We start from the raw sequence: 16,733 nt of genomic DNA, 5'->3' as shown, positions 1-16,733 counted from the left end.
GAAGCCGAGTTCCGGGGGCGTTGCCTAGTGGCAGAGCGTCACACGAAACACATAAAATGACTTGTTTTTGTTGCCGGCTGTTTGTTCGGTCACGCAAGTGTATATGCAGTTCATGGAGACGTTATTTTACGGGGTGTGGATGGTTACAACGGGGGATGCCGCCGAAGAACATATGAGGAGAATACAAGAGCACTATAATGTCAAAGTTGAGGAAATTCATCAACAATTTGAAGCAGAAGAACGCGAACAGCGTCGACGCAATCGACGAAGAAGTTTAGCTGTCATGGCTCTGAACACACGTGTCTGCAAGAAGAGTGTGGAAGATGGCAAGACCACAAGGGTTGGTGTTTTGGTCCAATGCTCGGAACAGTATTGACGACGACGAGTGGAGAAAGCATTTTCGGATGTCGTGGCAAACCTTTTAAACTCCTCACGTCACGCCACGCCCACGTCCATCCCGCGTCAATTGCTTTCACATCAAACTCGGCTCGGCAAAAAGACTAGGGTCCGACGCGGGTCGAATGGCGAGTCGAGTTGACACCCCAGCCCGGATCGTCAGTGTGAAACACTAAATTCGCAAATTAAACGCGGGTTCTTCCTCAGTGTGAAAGCGGCTTGTGTGAAGCCAAAAACATGTTCAACTGGGGTCAAAAAGATAAAGAACAACAAGTCCTGATGAATTTAATCTACTCTGTTTGTGTTTGGTCTCATTTGTTCTTTGTTCAGCAGATGTTGGAGTGCAGGAGGTTTTAGATGAACATAAGATGAGTCTGAGGAGGAGATGTGAACATGTGACTGAAGGAAGTGATGGAGCAGGAGGTGGAACCCTCCTCAGCAGGATCTACACTGAGCTCTACATCACAGAGGGACAGAGTGAAGAGGTTAATACCCAACATGAGGTGAGGCAGCTGGAGACGGCTTCCAAGATCCGCCATGACTCTCCAATCAGGTGCCAGGACATCTTTAAAGCCTTAGCTGAGCAGCAGGGAGCCATCAGAGTGGTTCTGACCAACGGCGTCGCTGGAGTTGGAAAAACCTTCTCAGTGCTGAAGTTCACTCTGGACTGGGCCGAGGGCCTGGAGAACCAAGATGTCAGTGTGGTGATTCTGCTTTCCTTCAGGGAGCTGAACCTGATCAGAGAGGAGCAGCACAGTCTTCTCACGCTGCTCCATGTTTTCCATCCAACATTACAGCAGCTCCCAGCAGAGCAGCTGGCCGGCTGCACACTTCTGTTCATCCTGGACGGCCTGGATGAGAGCAGACTGTCTCTGGAGTTCAGCTGTCAGGTTGTGTCTGAGCTCACCCAGAAGTCATCAGTCAGCGTGCTGCTGACAAACCTCATCAGGGGGGACCTGCTTCCCTCGGCTCGCCTCTGGATAACCACACGGCCCGCAGCGGCCAATCAGATCCCTCCTAAATGTGTCGCCAGGGTAACAGAAGTACGAGGCTTCACCGATGCCCAGAAGGAGGAGTACTTCAGGAGGAGGTTCAGAGAGGAGCAGGCCAGCAGGATCAGCTCCCACATCCAGGCATCCAGGAGCCTCCACATCATGTGTGGAATCCCAGTCTTCTGCTGGATCACTGCTACAGTTCTGGAGCACATGTTGACCCCCGAGCAGAGAGCAGAGCTGCCCAAGACCACCACCGACATGTACTCCCGCTTCCTGCTGGTTCAGACACAGAGGAAGAAGAACAAGTACCACCAGGGACCTGAGGCGGGTCCACAGGGGCTGACGGAGGCTGACGGGGATGTTCTCCTGAAGCTGGGGAGGCTGGCGTTTGAACATCTGGAGAAAGGAAACATCATGTTCTACCAAGAAGACCTGGAGCAGTGTGGGCTGGATGTCCCAGAGGCATCGCTGTATTCAGGAGTTTGTACAGAGATCTTCAAAAGAGAGTGTGGGATCTTCCAGAAACCAGTTTACTGCTTTGTTCATCTGAGTGTTCAGGAGTTTCTGGCTGCAGTCTACATGATGCACTGCTACACCAACAGGAAGGAGGAGGTGCTGAATAGCTTCCTGGGAGGAAAATACCGTTACTCATCTCTGGATGACTTCCTGAAGAGAGTCATGGAGAAATCTTTTCACAGTAAAAATGGCCACCTGGACCTGTTTGTTCGCTTCCTTCATGGCCTCTCTGTGGAGTCCAACCAGAGACTCTTAGCAGGCCTGCTGGGTCAGACACAGAACAGGCCAGAATCCATCCAGAGAGTCATCAACAACCTGAAGAAGATGACCACGTCTGACATTTCTCCTGACAGAAGCATCAACATCTTCCACTGTCTGATGGAGATGAACGACCTCTCAGTTCATCAGGAGATCCAAGAGTTCCTGAAGTCAAAGAACAGATCAGGGAAACTCTCTGAGATCCACTGCTCAGCTCTGGCCTACATGCTGCAGATGTCAGAGGAGGTTCTGGATGAGTTGGACCTGAATAAGTACAGCACAACACCCGAGGGACGAAGGAGGCTGATTCCAGCTGTGAGGAACTGCAGAAAGGCTCAGTGAGTTGATGTGTTCAGTGACTTCATGAGTCAGTGTAGATTAGTAGTTTAGTTCCCTAAAAGCCGTTTCTGCACATGAACAGCAGAGATGTTCTGGAGAACCTGCAGACAGGTTCATCTGGACCTTTCCCACAGTTTCTGCTCACATGTGCTTCACAGCAGCAGACCTACTGTTGGAGACAGTGGAAACAGCAGGTTAAACCCTGGCTTCCTGTTTCCCATGTAGGCCTGCTTTACGCCCACATGGCCGGTCCCCAACACCACCAGAAGCTAAGAAATGTGGCCAGTTTTTCAGATTGGCACATAAAGAGTGTTTCCATGGCAACCTGACTCACAGGAGAGCATCTTGGACAGATTGGGCCAGTTCCCAGCTCACTGGAAATGATGCAACAGAAATCTGTGGGAATATGTTGGAACAAGTATTTTGGGGGTTTAAAGTTTTACTGAACTGGATCATTAAGAGCATTTGTCAGAATAAAAGTTTTTGTTGGTAAAATTGTGATGGTTGGATCAGCAGAAGGTTTTATAGGTGAGCGGCCTCAGTCGGGTCATTTCATTGTTGGCTGTTGGAGGGATTGATTGTGAAAGCTTTGGCTCAACAGTCTCTGCCGTCATATCTTTTACTTCATAATGTGCCGCACATTTTCAATGGGAGACAGGTGTGGACTGCAGGCGGGCCAGTTTAGTTCCTGCACTCTGCTCCTATGAAGCCACGCTGCCGGCACACCTGCAGAATGTAAATATACGAGGGGAAAGCTCAAAGCGTACCGCCTGCAGTGTTGGAGCTGATGTCTCCGGAGACATAATGATGTTGCTCTGTGGCAGCTTTCAGAGCCCTGGAGAAGCTAACTGGTGCTTAGAAGCTTCTTAGAGTGGATTCTTCCTGTATATGGGTGTGAACAGTCCCAGCTGACAGTGGTTAGCAAAGAGATCGTCTTTCAGCTGTAAATGTTCACTAAGCTGAACTTTTTATAAAGATTCTGGAGTCAAATGAAAGATGTAAGAATTTAAAAATGTGACACCACATTTCCTTCTTTATCTGCAGATTAGAGAAAATAATGAAGAAAAGTCTGTTTAAAGGAGCTCAGGTCTGAGAGACTGAAGAGATTAATGATGTCGTGTTAAACACAGGAAGATGAGATCAATCACAGATGTGAAGAACAGATGTTCCTCAGAGGACATTACATTCACATCACTGTTCAGTCAGAATATGAGTTCAGTTGGTGTTTATAGTGCAGATTGTCTGATTTTAGTAGAACTGACTTTACGTTTTCTCTCATCACAGACTTGCTGGTTGTGATCTCTCAGAGACTGACTGTGAAGTTGTGGCCTCTGCTTTAAAGTCCAACCCCTCCCATCTGAAACAACTGGACCTGAGTAAAAACTACCTGTCGGATCCAGCAGTGGAACGTCTGTCTGCTGGCCTGGAAAGTCCAAACTGCAGACTGGAGGCTCTGAGGTCAGTTCACTGCAGCTCTTTTACTTCTTCTGTTTTAGTTGAAATGATTTAGTGATGTGTGGAAATATCCAAACATTCAGTGTTTCCACATGTCTGAATGAATCCTCCCTTCCATCCTTTTCACCTGCCAAAGCAATTCTTTCCTCACTTTCACAGACTGAAGCAGAGCTGTTCCTTAGAAAAATCATCCTGGTAAAAAACATTTTTCTTCAGTCATAAAAGGAGAGAAAACACTTTAGATCAGAGGTAAACATGGAGCAGCTGAAATGTAGCTTTGACTCACCTTTCTGGTCCATCTGAGAGATGTTTGATGAGTAAAGTTTGGAAAGCTGGATGAAGATTAAACTGCAACAAACTGACAGATCTGCTGCTGCTGCTGCTCATTTGAACAGGACAAACGTGCAGAGTTCAGTCACTTTAACTCCAACGACTCAGTCTGCTTTGGGCTTTAGCCTCCACCCAGTAATTAGTGACAGACTGGAGGAAATGGCAAAGCGCTGACTCTGCACTTTATTTTAAACATGAAGGAGGAAAAATCACCAAAGTTGAGAGGATCACATGCTAAAAGAATCCATCAAAAAGTGCAGAAACCAGAGAGGAATTCAGAATTACACCACAGAAGAAGAACATGCTGCACACACTCATCTCAGGACTTATTTCCCTTGCTGCTCCTTCCAAATGTTCATTCTTGCTTTACTAGTGGTTTAAATAATGTGGTAAAATAATTGAATAATTTCCAAAGATGAGCACTAGTGGCAGAGCCGGATCCAAATATGATATTTGGAAAGGCACATATAGCTGATTAAAGTCAGTTTCAGCCTGCATCCTGTTGGCTTCAGCTCACATGTTTTATTCTTTCTTCAGATTGATGTTCTGCAGTTTGTCAGATACCAGCTGTGCTTCTGTGGGCTCAGCTCTGAAGTCCAACCCCTCCCATCTGACAGAACTGGACCTGAGCGGGAACTACATCAGAGACTCTGCAGAGAAGGAGCTGAGCAGCTTTCTGCAGAGTCCACACTGTGGACTGAAGACTCTGAGGTCAGACACCATGTTTTAGTTGTGTGTTCAGATTAATATGATGTGGAAGTTGTGCTGGTCTTCATGGTAAAGTCTGTGTTCTTCTTCAGGGCTTTAGTTGATGAAATGATGATCTATTAACCCATTGAGGCCGGGAAAGCATTGCCGCATTTCTACCTTTAAAGCCGGGGGCGCTGTTGCCTTATTCTACCTTTACAGTTTTTCTCTATTGCCAAAACACAAAACCCAGTAGTCTAAACCAAATGACCAGTTGCCTAAACACATTTAATAAAACTACCCCCCATTTGCCACAACCACAAACACAATTCACCTGTAGACACTGTTCACAAAACCCATCCCCTTTTTCTCAAAACTCTAAACACATTTTGCCTTGCTAAAACACATTTTGCATATATCTCTGCTCCAATATGCATTGTGAAGCTCATGTGATGCAAATTGCCACCCACAGTCAGCAAAACTTGAACACAATGAACATACCTGGTGTCATTCAGTAAACACAACGACTCATAATTGAAAACACCTATTGCAAATGATGTGACCACACCTATATAAGTCAGTTTGCTGAAGGTTCCAAACAAAAATGGATGATCAAGGCAGAAGAAGAGGAGTTCATGCCAGAGGAGGGAGAGGAGTTCGTGCCAGACCTCATGAATTTCTATTTGTGGATGAGGCTGGCTTCAACCTCACATAAAGGAGGAGGAGAGGCCGTAACATCATAGGACGGAGAGCTATCGTTGATGTGCCCGGCCCCTGCACAGGCCCCCCCACAGGCCCCTGCACAGGCCCCCCCCACAGACCCCATAGTACCTCTTTACTGTAAGAATTTGTGACATGTATCCCCATGTATGCTTTTGTTCTCTTTTGAAATTTGTTTTGGGAAAAGTACGTTTGTACAGGTTGTCAATAAATGGGGTTCAATTCCCCTAAAAATAATCTGCGACTTACTATTGATTACTATACAGATGTGATTACTATACAAATGATGGGGTACTTAGAACATCACACCCTGAACATTGTGTTTTCAATTTTTATTGAAGTGTGTGATAGATATCCAATAGTGTTTACATTTTTGCAAGCTGAGAGGACCATTTTGTTAAAGTTTGGTTTTGGCCATAGGAGCAACAGTTTTGTGGTGAAAGTTTGGGTTTTGGAGAGTTTCGTTTTGCAAAGAGACTGCGAGTTTTTGTGGAGCTAGCTTGAGAAAAGTGTTTTGTGTTTAGAGTTTAGAGAAAACGGAGGGCAGTTTCCTGAAATGTGTTCTGACATTCGAGAAAAACTGTAAGGCCGGGAAAGCGTACACGTCTTTTTTCCTGTGTAAGGGTTGTTTTGAACCAATTTTCTTCAGATACTTTTATTTTCTTACATTTCTCCATACTTGGCCTACCTGGGGTTGAAAGTTAGCGGGCATATACCAGCTTTCAGAGAGTGTGACAAAAAAATATATATATATATATATATATATATATATATATAATTTATTTTAATATTTCAAGATCACAATAATCTTCCAATTTAGAACTACAATAAAAAAAAAGTTTAAAAAAATTAAAATAAAATACACTTCCATTGGATCATTTTTTAATTTATTTTCCCAAGCCAGGCGGAGCTGCAGCATCAGGATGAAAGAGCCGCATGCGGCTGATGTAGCAGAAAGCTGTGATTCTTACAAACTCAGTGTACCGAGTATAAAACGTAAACTCACTTTGAAGTAGTGCAGCAGGGCTCTGCAGGTGAGTTTTACTCCTCCAGTTTCTTTTTCCAGCAGATTTTCAGGTGGCAGAAGTGCTGGGATGAGGTTAACCAGCATAACAGCCATGTTTTCTACATACAGGAAAAAAGACGTGTACGCTTTCCCGGCTTTAAAGGTAGAATAACGCAACAGCGCCCCCGGCTTTAAAGGTAGAAATGCGGCAATGCTTTCCTGGCCTAAATGGGTTAAATAATAAGAAAACAGTGAATCTGTCAGACAGAAACAAATCTAGAATCACTGGCTGATGCTTCCAGAGCTCCAGAGTTGGTGAATATTTCCAGCAGCCCGTTAATCAGCTGATACTAACAAACTCCCCTCCAACTCTGTTGTTAATGAACAATCTTTGACCTGGTTAGAAAACAGCTTTCATCACAGCAGCAGTTCTCTTCAGTCAGATTCATTCATGATGACAAAATGCAGCCAGAAAGCTTCTCCCACTGATAACTGAAAGGAAATCACTTTCAGTTGAGCTTTATTTCATGAATTCTATCAATAATTCCCTGTTACACAATGCCAAGGCCCACTGAAGGTGATGCTGACATTTAGTGACTGTGGGGGAAACACAAAGAAGAGTTTATCAGAAGAAGAATAACAGGATTGGACGATGGCTGAGAGAACAGCTGTTGGCTAACTTGTTGCTAGGTAACGGCAGATGGAAGGAGGCTGTGAGTGTGTGTGAGCAGCTTTCCATCAGGTGAGAAATGTGTGAAAACATGCAGCAGAGTCAGTGTTTGATAGCTGTGCAGCCAAAGAGAAGCTGAACAGGTGAAGTGCTGCGACCCTGTGCAGGTGAGCCCAACACAGACACAAAGGATGATCACTGAGCTGCCATGCAGGAGGGAGGCAGGGACTGCTGCATCACTGCAGATACATGCTGCTCTGTTCCCCTGCCGGCTGTGTGCCAGCTGTTCCAGCTGTTTCATTCAGTCAGAGCTCAGAGAGCTGTGAGCAGCATGTGAGTGAATGCAGGCTGAGAAACATCAAGCTTCATCACTTTCTGTGAGGAACAAACAACCAGATTCAAAGTGCAGCAGAAGTTTATTTCACTTTGATGTAAAGTTCATTCTTCTTTCATAGGTTTTATTTACACTTTAGTCCCATTTGTCCATATTTGAGATGTTTTCTGTTTTCAGATTCACAAACTTTCTGTCAGATTCTGAACTTTTTTCCACCTTCTGACCCGTTTTTTCACTTTCAAACTTTTGCTGCTGACCTGCTTTGAGAGCCCGGACGTCAGCTGACAGGGGGGTTAAATCCTGACTGCCAGAGCAGCAGAGGAGGCTGAAGGGACCCCATCATGCTGCCTTCAGGGACTGTGGGAACTGCAATCCTTTCTCAGACACCTCCTGCACTCTATATTTCCATGAGTGCTGGTGAAAATAACCTGCAGCTCTGACACACTTTGTTAATGTCAGCTGGTTCTGTCAGCACTCAGCACAGATCAGCTGCTCATCCTCCATGATGGACAGCAGCTGGTTCAGAGTCCTTTTCTCTGCTGGCTTCAGCTCACATGTTTTATTCTTTCTTCAGATTGGAGTACTGCAGGTTGTCAGAGATCAGCTGTGCTTCTGTGGTCTCAGCTCTGAAGTCCAACCCCTCCCATCTGACAGAACTGGATCTGAGTGATAACACCATCAGAGACTCTGCAGAGAAGGAGCTGAGCAGCTTTCTGCAGAGTCCACACTGTGGACTGAAGACTCTGGGGTCAGACACCATGTTTTAGTTGTGTGTTCAGATTAATATGATGTGGAAGTTGTGCTGGTCTTCATGGTAAAGTCTGTGTTCTTCTTCTGGGCTTTAGTTGATGAAATGATGATCTATTAAATCATGTTTTATTCTTTCTTCAGATTGTGGCGCTGCAGTTTGTCAGATACCAGCTGTGCTTCTCTGGCTTCAGCTCTGAAGTCCAACCCCTCCTCCCAGCTGACAGAACTGGACCTGAGAGGCAACAGCCTGAAGGAATCAGCAGTGAAGGAGCTGTCTGAGCTTGTGGAGAGTCCACACAGCAAACTGCAGACTCTGAGGTCAGTAGAGGGTCGGAGGTCCATGCAGCTCTCAGCAGTATTTTATCAGACTTTATTTATTATTTATTCTATTTATTAAAGCTGATTGCAGCTGAGGAAGAGAGGCTCTGGAAACACTCGTTTATCTCCTCTCTTCTTTCTTCTTCTCTCTACAGCTGGGAGTGATGAACAGGACGATGTGAGCTGAGAGGATGATCTGTGTCCTGATGATCCACAGGATGAAGCAGCAGCAGCTGGTGTGCAGAGAGACTCTGACTGCACCCTGATGATGATGATGATGATGATGATGATGATGATGATGATGATGATGATGATGATGATGATGATGATGTGTTTGTATTCTGTGTTTTTCTTCCTTTGGAATAACCATGTTAAAGTTGGGTTAGAAATGATCAGTAATGGAAACGATCCTTAAACCTTCAGTTCCATCTGAACTTAAAGAACAGCCACAGTCTAAAGTTTGTCACCAGTTTTATTCTCTCGCCTTCATTTTCTGCCTTTAAAAACTGACTTTTAATCTTTAACTCCATCAGTGGAAATGAGAAGCTGTCGGTGTGATTCAGTCAGAGACGACTGAGCTGATGGAAATGTGGGAACCTGAAAGGAACATTTGATTATTATTATTGTTACTGCCTCCCAAACAGTTGGGAAAGATGAAGAAAATAGTGATGTGGCAACACTTTTCTGTCCCGGCAGTCAGGAGGATGTGCCAGCTACTTCTGTGCCGAGTGAAAAGCTGGAGGGGTCGTAACAAAGAACAGGAACAGACTGAAGCCCAACTCAGCTGAAATCATCTTGTTGTTAAATAAACATCTTTCAACCTTTCTATAAATCTTACTAAAGCATATCTCTATTACATACAGTATTTTATGATGGTACAATCACGTTATAACACAAGTATATTATTAATGTCTCTAATTAAACAGTCAAACATTTAAAGATGCACATGGAACCTTTATTGTTCTGCAGAACAGTGTCTCTGTTTTATAACACCCGGCCCTTTAAATGCTGTGTTGGAGGGTGGCCAGCAGATGGCGCCATCATTAATTTGATCAAATTCTTTGAAACACTGAACCGTTTCAACACGATGGCTTCATGTTGGTTCAGTGGTTCAGAAAGCTTTGGTTTCTCCATCGCTGGCAAAGATTCACAGAGCAGGACACAGACGGCCTTTATTTTACAGCAGATAAACAGGAAGGAGGACCTGCAGCAAGGACCCCAGGCTGGGACCGGGACCTGGACTCAGGAAACAAACCATGTATGGAGGTGACTTCCAGCTGTTGCTCACATTCAGAAGATGTCAGACTGCTGTTTGTCCTTGTTTGGCCCTTTTTGTTGGAGCTGCAGGGACATCAGTGCTGCTCACTGTGCTGTGGAGCAGAAACCAAACAAAGATGCTGCTTTGCAGGGCCGTGCAGAGACCTTCGGAGGGGCAGGTGCTCAAAGTAAAAAGGGGGCACATGGAGCACCAATATGAAACACTCCTTTTGTTTTTGCTTTAACGTCCTCTCCTTACGGGGCATCTCTGCAGAATGAAACATGATTGATAAACTATAATCTGATGCACATAAAACACACAGTGACATTTCATACTTTTTCAGGACATAAACTGTATAGCTACGAATTTGCTCCATGGTGCCCTTTCCTGCTCTGTGACCAATGAGCTGACAGCATATTCACACACAAGAATACGCTCATCCCATTGGTCGAGGTGTTACTGTTGCTCGCGGAGAAGATAGCGGAAGACAACAAAGCAGCATACACGGCAGTTACGCCCACAGTGCTTTAAGCAGTGGGAGACAAAGCACTCAACTCCAATACTTGAGTCAAAGTATCGATACTCATGGTCAAATCTTACTCAACTACAAGTAAAAGTCATGTAGGTGAGTAAAAAAATTTACTCAAGTTAAAGTACTGAAGAACTTCCTTTTAAAAATACTTAAGTATACAAAAGTACAAAGTACATTTTCTAATATCAGTACATTGCTGTATTGTTTTCTGAATGCTTTTACAGAACCATGTAACTCTGAAACCACTTAATGTAGACTTTTTGCACCACTCTGCTACAGAATAGCAACAGCACGGCAGCTCTGAGCTAACAGTGCAACAGTACGCGTTCATCCATTCATTGGGCCTCATGCAAGAACATTTTCGTATTTTTATTCTAAATTTCTCTCACTTTTTTCATAAGAAAGTCTCGTGCGAACACGCCGCGTCAGATTCAACAAACGCTCTTAACTTCGGAAAAAGTGTGTAAACAACCTGTGTAAATGATGAATCCCACCCGTGCGTATTTAAGGGGCACGAGGATAGTAGATTTGCATACTCCACACTCAAAATTATATCATATCAGGCTGTGCTTCCTCGCTCCTGTGCCAGGAAGGGTTGAGTGTTGAGTCATGAGAATACGGGCTCTGAGACTGAAGTTCTGCTTTCAGAGATCCAGAAAGAACAACTTTAGGGGCTCTGAGACTGAAGTTCTGCTTTCAGAGATCCAGAAAGAACAACTTTAGGGGCTCTGAGACTGAAGTTCTGCTTTCACAGATCCAGAAAGAACAACTTTAGGGGCTCTGAGACTGAAGTTCTGCTTTCACAGATCCAGAAAGGAAAATCTGTCATTTTAGCAGAGTCAGCAGTGGAATTACGGGACCTGCTAAAGCCAAGAAATGGGAAGTTATTACGAGTGCTGTTAATACCATGTCACCTGTGGAACATAATGTCACCGAAAAAAAAAAAAAGACATCTCACCATGGCCAGGCGCTCGATGACTGCAACTAAAGGCGTGCAATCAGTTGTTGCCTCATCATAATGGCTCTTCGATGGGGGGGTCCATGAGGGGGGTCTTCTGGCACCTTCTGGTCTGTCTGGGCTGGTTCAGGTTGTAGGAGACCCTCGTTCATGGCAATATTGTGCAAATCTGGCATGCCTTCTCTGGGTTATAGAGCAGTTTGCCCCCCCGCTGTATGGAGACACCCCCACCTGGCCTTCAGCTCACAGGTGCTTTGATGCGTATATGTGTGCAGTCTGTTGCTCCAATTATGTTTGGCAGTCCAGTCACGGCATGAAAGTCCCTCTTACACTTACACAAGTAAGTCCCCTCACATATTCTCCACTCAGCAGAGAGTTTGAGAATATTGTGCGTAAACATTGGCCAATTCTGTGTTCCGACCCTACATTACAAGACGTGTCATTTAGACAGCCTCCGCGTTTCGCCTATAGGCGCTCACCTAACATCTCTAATTTGGTCGTAAGAGCTGACCAACCCCCCAAAAAACCACCACCTTTTTTCTCACCTCTCCCTCAAGGAAATTACAGGTGCGCACAGTGTGCACAATGCAATTTTACCTACAAGTGTAATACCTACATCCACCCACACACCGGGAAGGTGCTCAAAATAAAAGGGGTTATTTCATGCAACACCAAGAACGTTATTTACATGATCAAGTGCCCTTGTGGCCTCGCCTACATAGGCAAAACTACACGCTGCATTAAAACTCGCATTGCGGAGCACAGAAGTAGCATACGCACTAATGACCAAAAAAATCCAGTTGCTGTGCACTTTAACACTTTTAAACATAACCTGTCAACATTAAAATACATTGGCATTGAACAAGTCTCCACTCCCAGACGTGGAGGAGACATTGATAACCTTCTGCTTAGAAGGGAAGCATTCTATATTCATATGTTCAACACTTTGTCCCCGAAAGGTCTCAATATGGAATTTGACTTGAGGCCCCTATTGTGAATATTTTGTATGTTATGTGTCTTCCATACCAAACATCTTTTATCGATTATTGTTCTGATTATTGTGATTGATTGTTCCTTTTGTTTTTTTGCTTTCTTTGATGACCGACTGTGATCACTGGTCTTCTTTTAAATAGTATGCCAGCGCGTCTAGGCGCTTGTTATGCCACTTGGGTGCGCTCACCTGCTTTGCCAGGTAGCTTACCTATAGGTCATGTGATATAAGTCACCCCAGACTACTGCTCTCATTGCCTGAGGAAGATCCCACTGGTGGATCGAAACGTTGCCGTTTATGCATATTTGAAATAAAGTTTATTTTCTGGAGCTTATACCCAGTGTGCGGACCACTTCATCTCACTGACTTACACAAGTGCCAAAGACACAAGATGGCGAGCCAGACCGGCGGATTCCAGTACTAAAGACAGTTCATCCTCATTGTGACAGTGAGGGGAGCGCAGGGATGGACTGTTGGTAAACTCTGCCAGAGCGGTAGGAGTGTTGGATTATATTTTCCTTTGAACTGAACTCTGAACTTGTTGAAGTATTACATTTTGTATTTTGTTTTTCCATGATTGTCATCGTTGTGATTAGCAGTATAAGAGTTATGCTTCAATTTTTATGGTGTGATTATTCTCTTGTAAGAGGAAAGAGTTGACTCGGGATGAATATTGAATTAAAATAGATTAACCTCAAATAAGATAGTTACAGACCGGTCCAATAGAACTAACCTATCTAAACTAAATAAACCAGCTAACTACGGTGGCTTACCTGAACTAAATTATCTCTAATCTAGAAAAAAACTGAGGTGAGGAAAAAGAGATGAAAGTAAAGAAATTTATTGTTGATACCTGCAGGTTGTTGAAATGTCACCTGTGTTTTACTGTTGTTTATTTCCACTAAAGAGCTGGTTATTGCATTTAAAGTACCTGGTCCCTGGCTCCATTTTATTTGTTACCCCACTCCATTAGAACCTAGAACTGGTCCAGTAGTGTAAACAGTGTGTATTGGTGATACATATGCTACACTCTGATTACCCCCAAGGTAAATACCCATGTTTCTGTGTAACTCACCACAACGTGTTCATACAGTAACGTGCAGAAGTGGGAAAAGGTGAGGCTGATAAAGACATTTCACACTTTACGCACGGGGTTATTAACATTTGCCCACAGAGACGATCAGGGGCTTGTTAGAAAGATCTTAAGCTGAAGTTTAACCAGCAAAAAACAGCAAGAAACTAACTTCAACCATCGACTGTGATGCTGTGAAGACGGGATAGAAACTGGGGGCGCAATGCATGTCACGGGAAATAATATTAGGACAATTACAGGAATAAAGTTGCCAACCATCACGCACAGTGCCAGCTTGTAGTCTGTTCCCAATGATGCTGTTACTCAGAATGTATGAATGGTGCTTTGAACCAGACCACCTCGCCACAATGTTGGTTAATTGCATTTTTGCATCACATATGATCTGTACATCGATCGAATGAAAGTGTTTCCTGTTAACACTCTAAAAAGTGTATTTCCGCAGTAGTTGAAATAATGCGAAGTTCTGAATTAGTTTCGTTCAGATATCTGCTTTAGTGGAGGCAGTCTACATTTGTGGAGTATATCAACTTGGAATTACATGTTGTTCCTTCAACACACAGTAAACTGCTATTCTCATTTGAGTGAATCTGCATCAATTATTAAAATAATTTTATTGCTTTCACTGTTCTTTTATTGTTTTTATTTGTTTTTACTTATTCTTCTCTTCATTTATTACCTGCTGTAAAGCACTTTGGTACATCGTTATGATTGTTTGTAAAGGGCTGTATAAACAAAATACATTTACATTTACATTACAATTAGGTTTCTCGTGATGCTGTGCGTCTGACGTCATGACGTCTCCGCCTTCCCAGAACCTTCTAGAACTTTCCAGAACTTTCTACCGGCAGTTGGGCTGCCCGCCACTCTCTCGGCTCTGACAACTGGGAAAGAATATAGATGCTGAATTACCACCGTCTCCATCGTTTTTGAAGGTAAGTAAGAGGAAAAACAAATAATTTAATTGTAGTAAGTTTAATTAGTTTAGTTATTTTAGTAAGTTCCTGCCGCGAACACCTGCTAGCATCCCAGACAGCTAGCGGGGCTAGTTACTCTCCTGCTTTCTGGGTTTAAAATCGTAACGGTAGCTTACAGTTGTGTATTCATACAGTGTTGGTGTTGGTTTAGTGTTAGTTATAAATTAGCATATATAAATATATATATAAAAATGGCTATAAATTAGCCCATTATCGCAGCAAGCTGGGTCGCGGTTCTCTTCGGACTACTTCGGGCACGCGCATTTATACATGACCGTTGGTTCACATGCCTGTCGGCGCGCACAGTTCATGCGGTCACGGCCATGGCTGATGTGGGGGGTGATATTAATGATTATTTAACTGTGGTGTTTCCGGGAAGCGGGCATTTGCTACCACCTGCGTTGCTTTCAAAGGACTTGAGGTTAACGGCGAAATCCCACTGCACACGTCTCTGTCACACCGCCATTTTGGGTCCTTCCTGCACCGACTTCAAACCCCACCGGGAGCGTTGCAGAAGCGGGCGTTTAGCCCGCCAGACTTTGTTTACTTGCTCAAATTTGGAATACATATTTTTAAGGACATGGATGCAGATGAACGCTGTAAACATGATGAAAGACACAATATGATTGCACAAACTAACTCTAACATATCTTTAACCCTCAGGACTTCTGTACGGCAGAGCTTCCTTTGGTTCCTGTCAACCTCTCCAGAGGGGCGTCTGCTGATGGCAGAAGGATTATATGACCTCTGGTTGGGACTCTGGTCAGTTCCACAACCCTTGGCTTGGTGTCCAATGTGACGGCTCCCCCCAAACTGGCCCACTGTATTCTCAGCTCTCTGACTTCTTGTGCCAGAGGGACAGTCCTGTGTGGAGGCAGCCCAGGCAGCTGGTTTTATCTGTGAACCTGCATACTTTCACTTCAGCAACAACAAAGGTATGCAAGCCCAAAATAGTGATAGTAATGTCTCATTTTAACTTTATCTTAATTTAGTTTTACACAGAACAGGGATCAGTGAAATATAAATAAATTAAAAAAAATACATATATATATATATATATGATGGATAAAAAATTAGAGAGGGCTGGCTACATTTGATGAATGAATTTTGTGTTGGCCGATGTGGCACAAAAAATCCCATCACAATCTTATTCACGATGTCCAGAAGCTGATTATATGGAGCACTACAGAGCTTATGATCTCAAAGCATCACCAAGCAAGGAAGTGGAACGTGTTGAGCCACAAGAACTACATGATACCTGCCCACTGGCAGACCTCCAAATTAGAATCACTTTGAAAAGAAATGTCCATGTTTAAAGGGTGAGGCCTCTGAATGTGATCAGGGGTCCTTTCACAAAGCAGGTTCAACCAACTCTGAGTCTATTCCTGACCTCTGAGTTGATCTACTCTGAGATAGAAAACTCTGAGTTTTCGGTTCCAGAAACGCTGATTTGAGTGAGGTTATGAATGTGATAAGTTATTTTAGTAAGTGGGAAAACAAAAGCCAGACTCATACAACACTATTGTGACGACGTGTGCGGATATGTCCCGAAGACGATATCAGCGTCGTGTTTTCCTCCAGATGACGGGGCAATTGTGAATAAAGGCAACCGTCATCATGTATGATGCACGCGGTTCACCCACCGGGGGGGCAACCGCCATTCCAACCAGGCTTCCCATATCATTAAATGTGCGTCACTCAACAGGTGAGTCCCTTCTTCCTGTTCATGTATTTTACATGTTTAACCCTTTAGGCGCCAAAGTCGCAATATTGCGACAAGAAGTGGTGTTGACTTTAACAGACGATAGAGCCAAGCAGAGTGTCAAATTTGCCTTATACTCCCGTCAACTAGTTGGCAGACATCCCGAACTTATACTTTGGCTCGGAATACGTCACACTGTAATGTAAAATGTTCAAGGAAGTCCCTTCTACGTTGTAGGAGAAAAAACCGGAGAAAGTGTGCCACGGATCTTGATTGCTGAAGCAGTATTGCTGGATTACAAGAGTTCGAGACAAAATAAATAAAAGATGACTGGGAAAAAGTTTACTTATACAGTGGAAACCGCTTATAGTGATCACGTTGGTCCAGAGCCAATTTGAACACTATAAGCGGTTGATTACTAAAACCGAAGTTGTATTACAGTACAGGTATT

General features: G+C 44.0%; 1 protein-coding gene across 9 annotated transcripts in view; it reads left to right on the top strand.

Annotated features, from left to right (window-relative positions):
- LOC142381821 (protein NLRC3-like) overlaps positions 1 to 16,733 on the top strand; it is a 126,490-nt gene that overhangs the window by 16,712 nt on the left and 93,045 nt on the right. The window contains exons 6-11 of one of the 9 annotated variants that reach the window (XM_075467071.1): positions 730 to 2,503; positions 3,789 to 3,962; positions 4,827 to 5,000; positions 8,281 to 8,454; positions 8,598 to 8,774; positions 8,930 to 9,795. The exons of 6 other annotated variants lie outside the window; for them this stretch is intronic. In XM_075467071.1, the coding sequence (XP_075323186.1) occupies positions 730 to 2,503; positions 3,789 to 3,962; positions 4,827 to 5,000; positions 8,281 to 8,454; positions 8,598 to 8,774; positions 8,930 to 8,939 (2,483 nt within the window). In that variant the 3' untranslated portion in view covers positions 8,940 to 9,795. Of the gene's footprint in view, positions 1 to 729; positions 2,504 to 3,788; positions 3,963 to 4,826; positions 5,001 to 8,280; positions 8,455 to 8,597; positions 8,775 to 8,929; positions 9,796 to 16,733 lie in introns of those variants that run through there. 2 more of the 9 variants (XM_075467072.1, XM_075467070.1) reach the window with 2 other exon arrangements.

The sequence above is a fragment of the Odontesthes bonariensis genome, chromosome 6 (assembly GCF_027942865.1).
Source record: "Odontesthes bonariensis isolate fOdoBon6 chromosome 6, fOdoBon6.hap1, whole genome shotgun sequence".
In the NCBI taxonomy this organism is placed as follows: Eukaryota; Metazoa; Chordata; class Actinopteri; order Atheriniformes; family Atherinopsidae; genus Odontesthes; species Odontesthes bonariensis.
The sequence above is the reverse complement of the archived record's forward strand: the minus strand, read 5'-3'. Positions and strand labels throughout refer to the sequence as shown.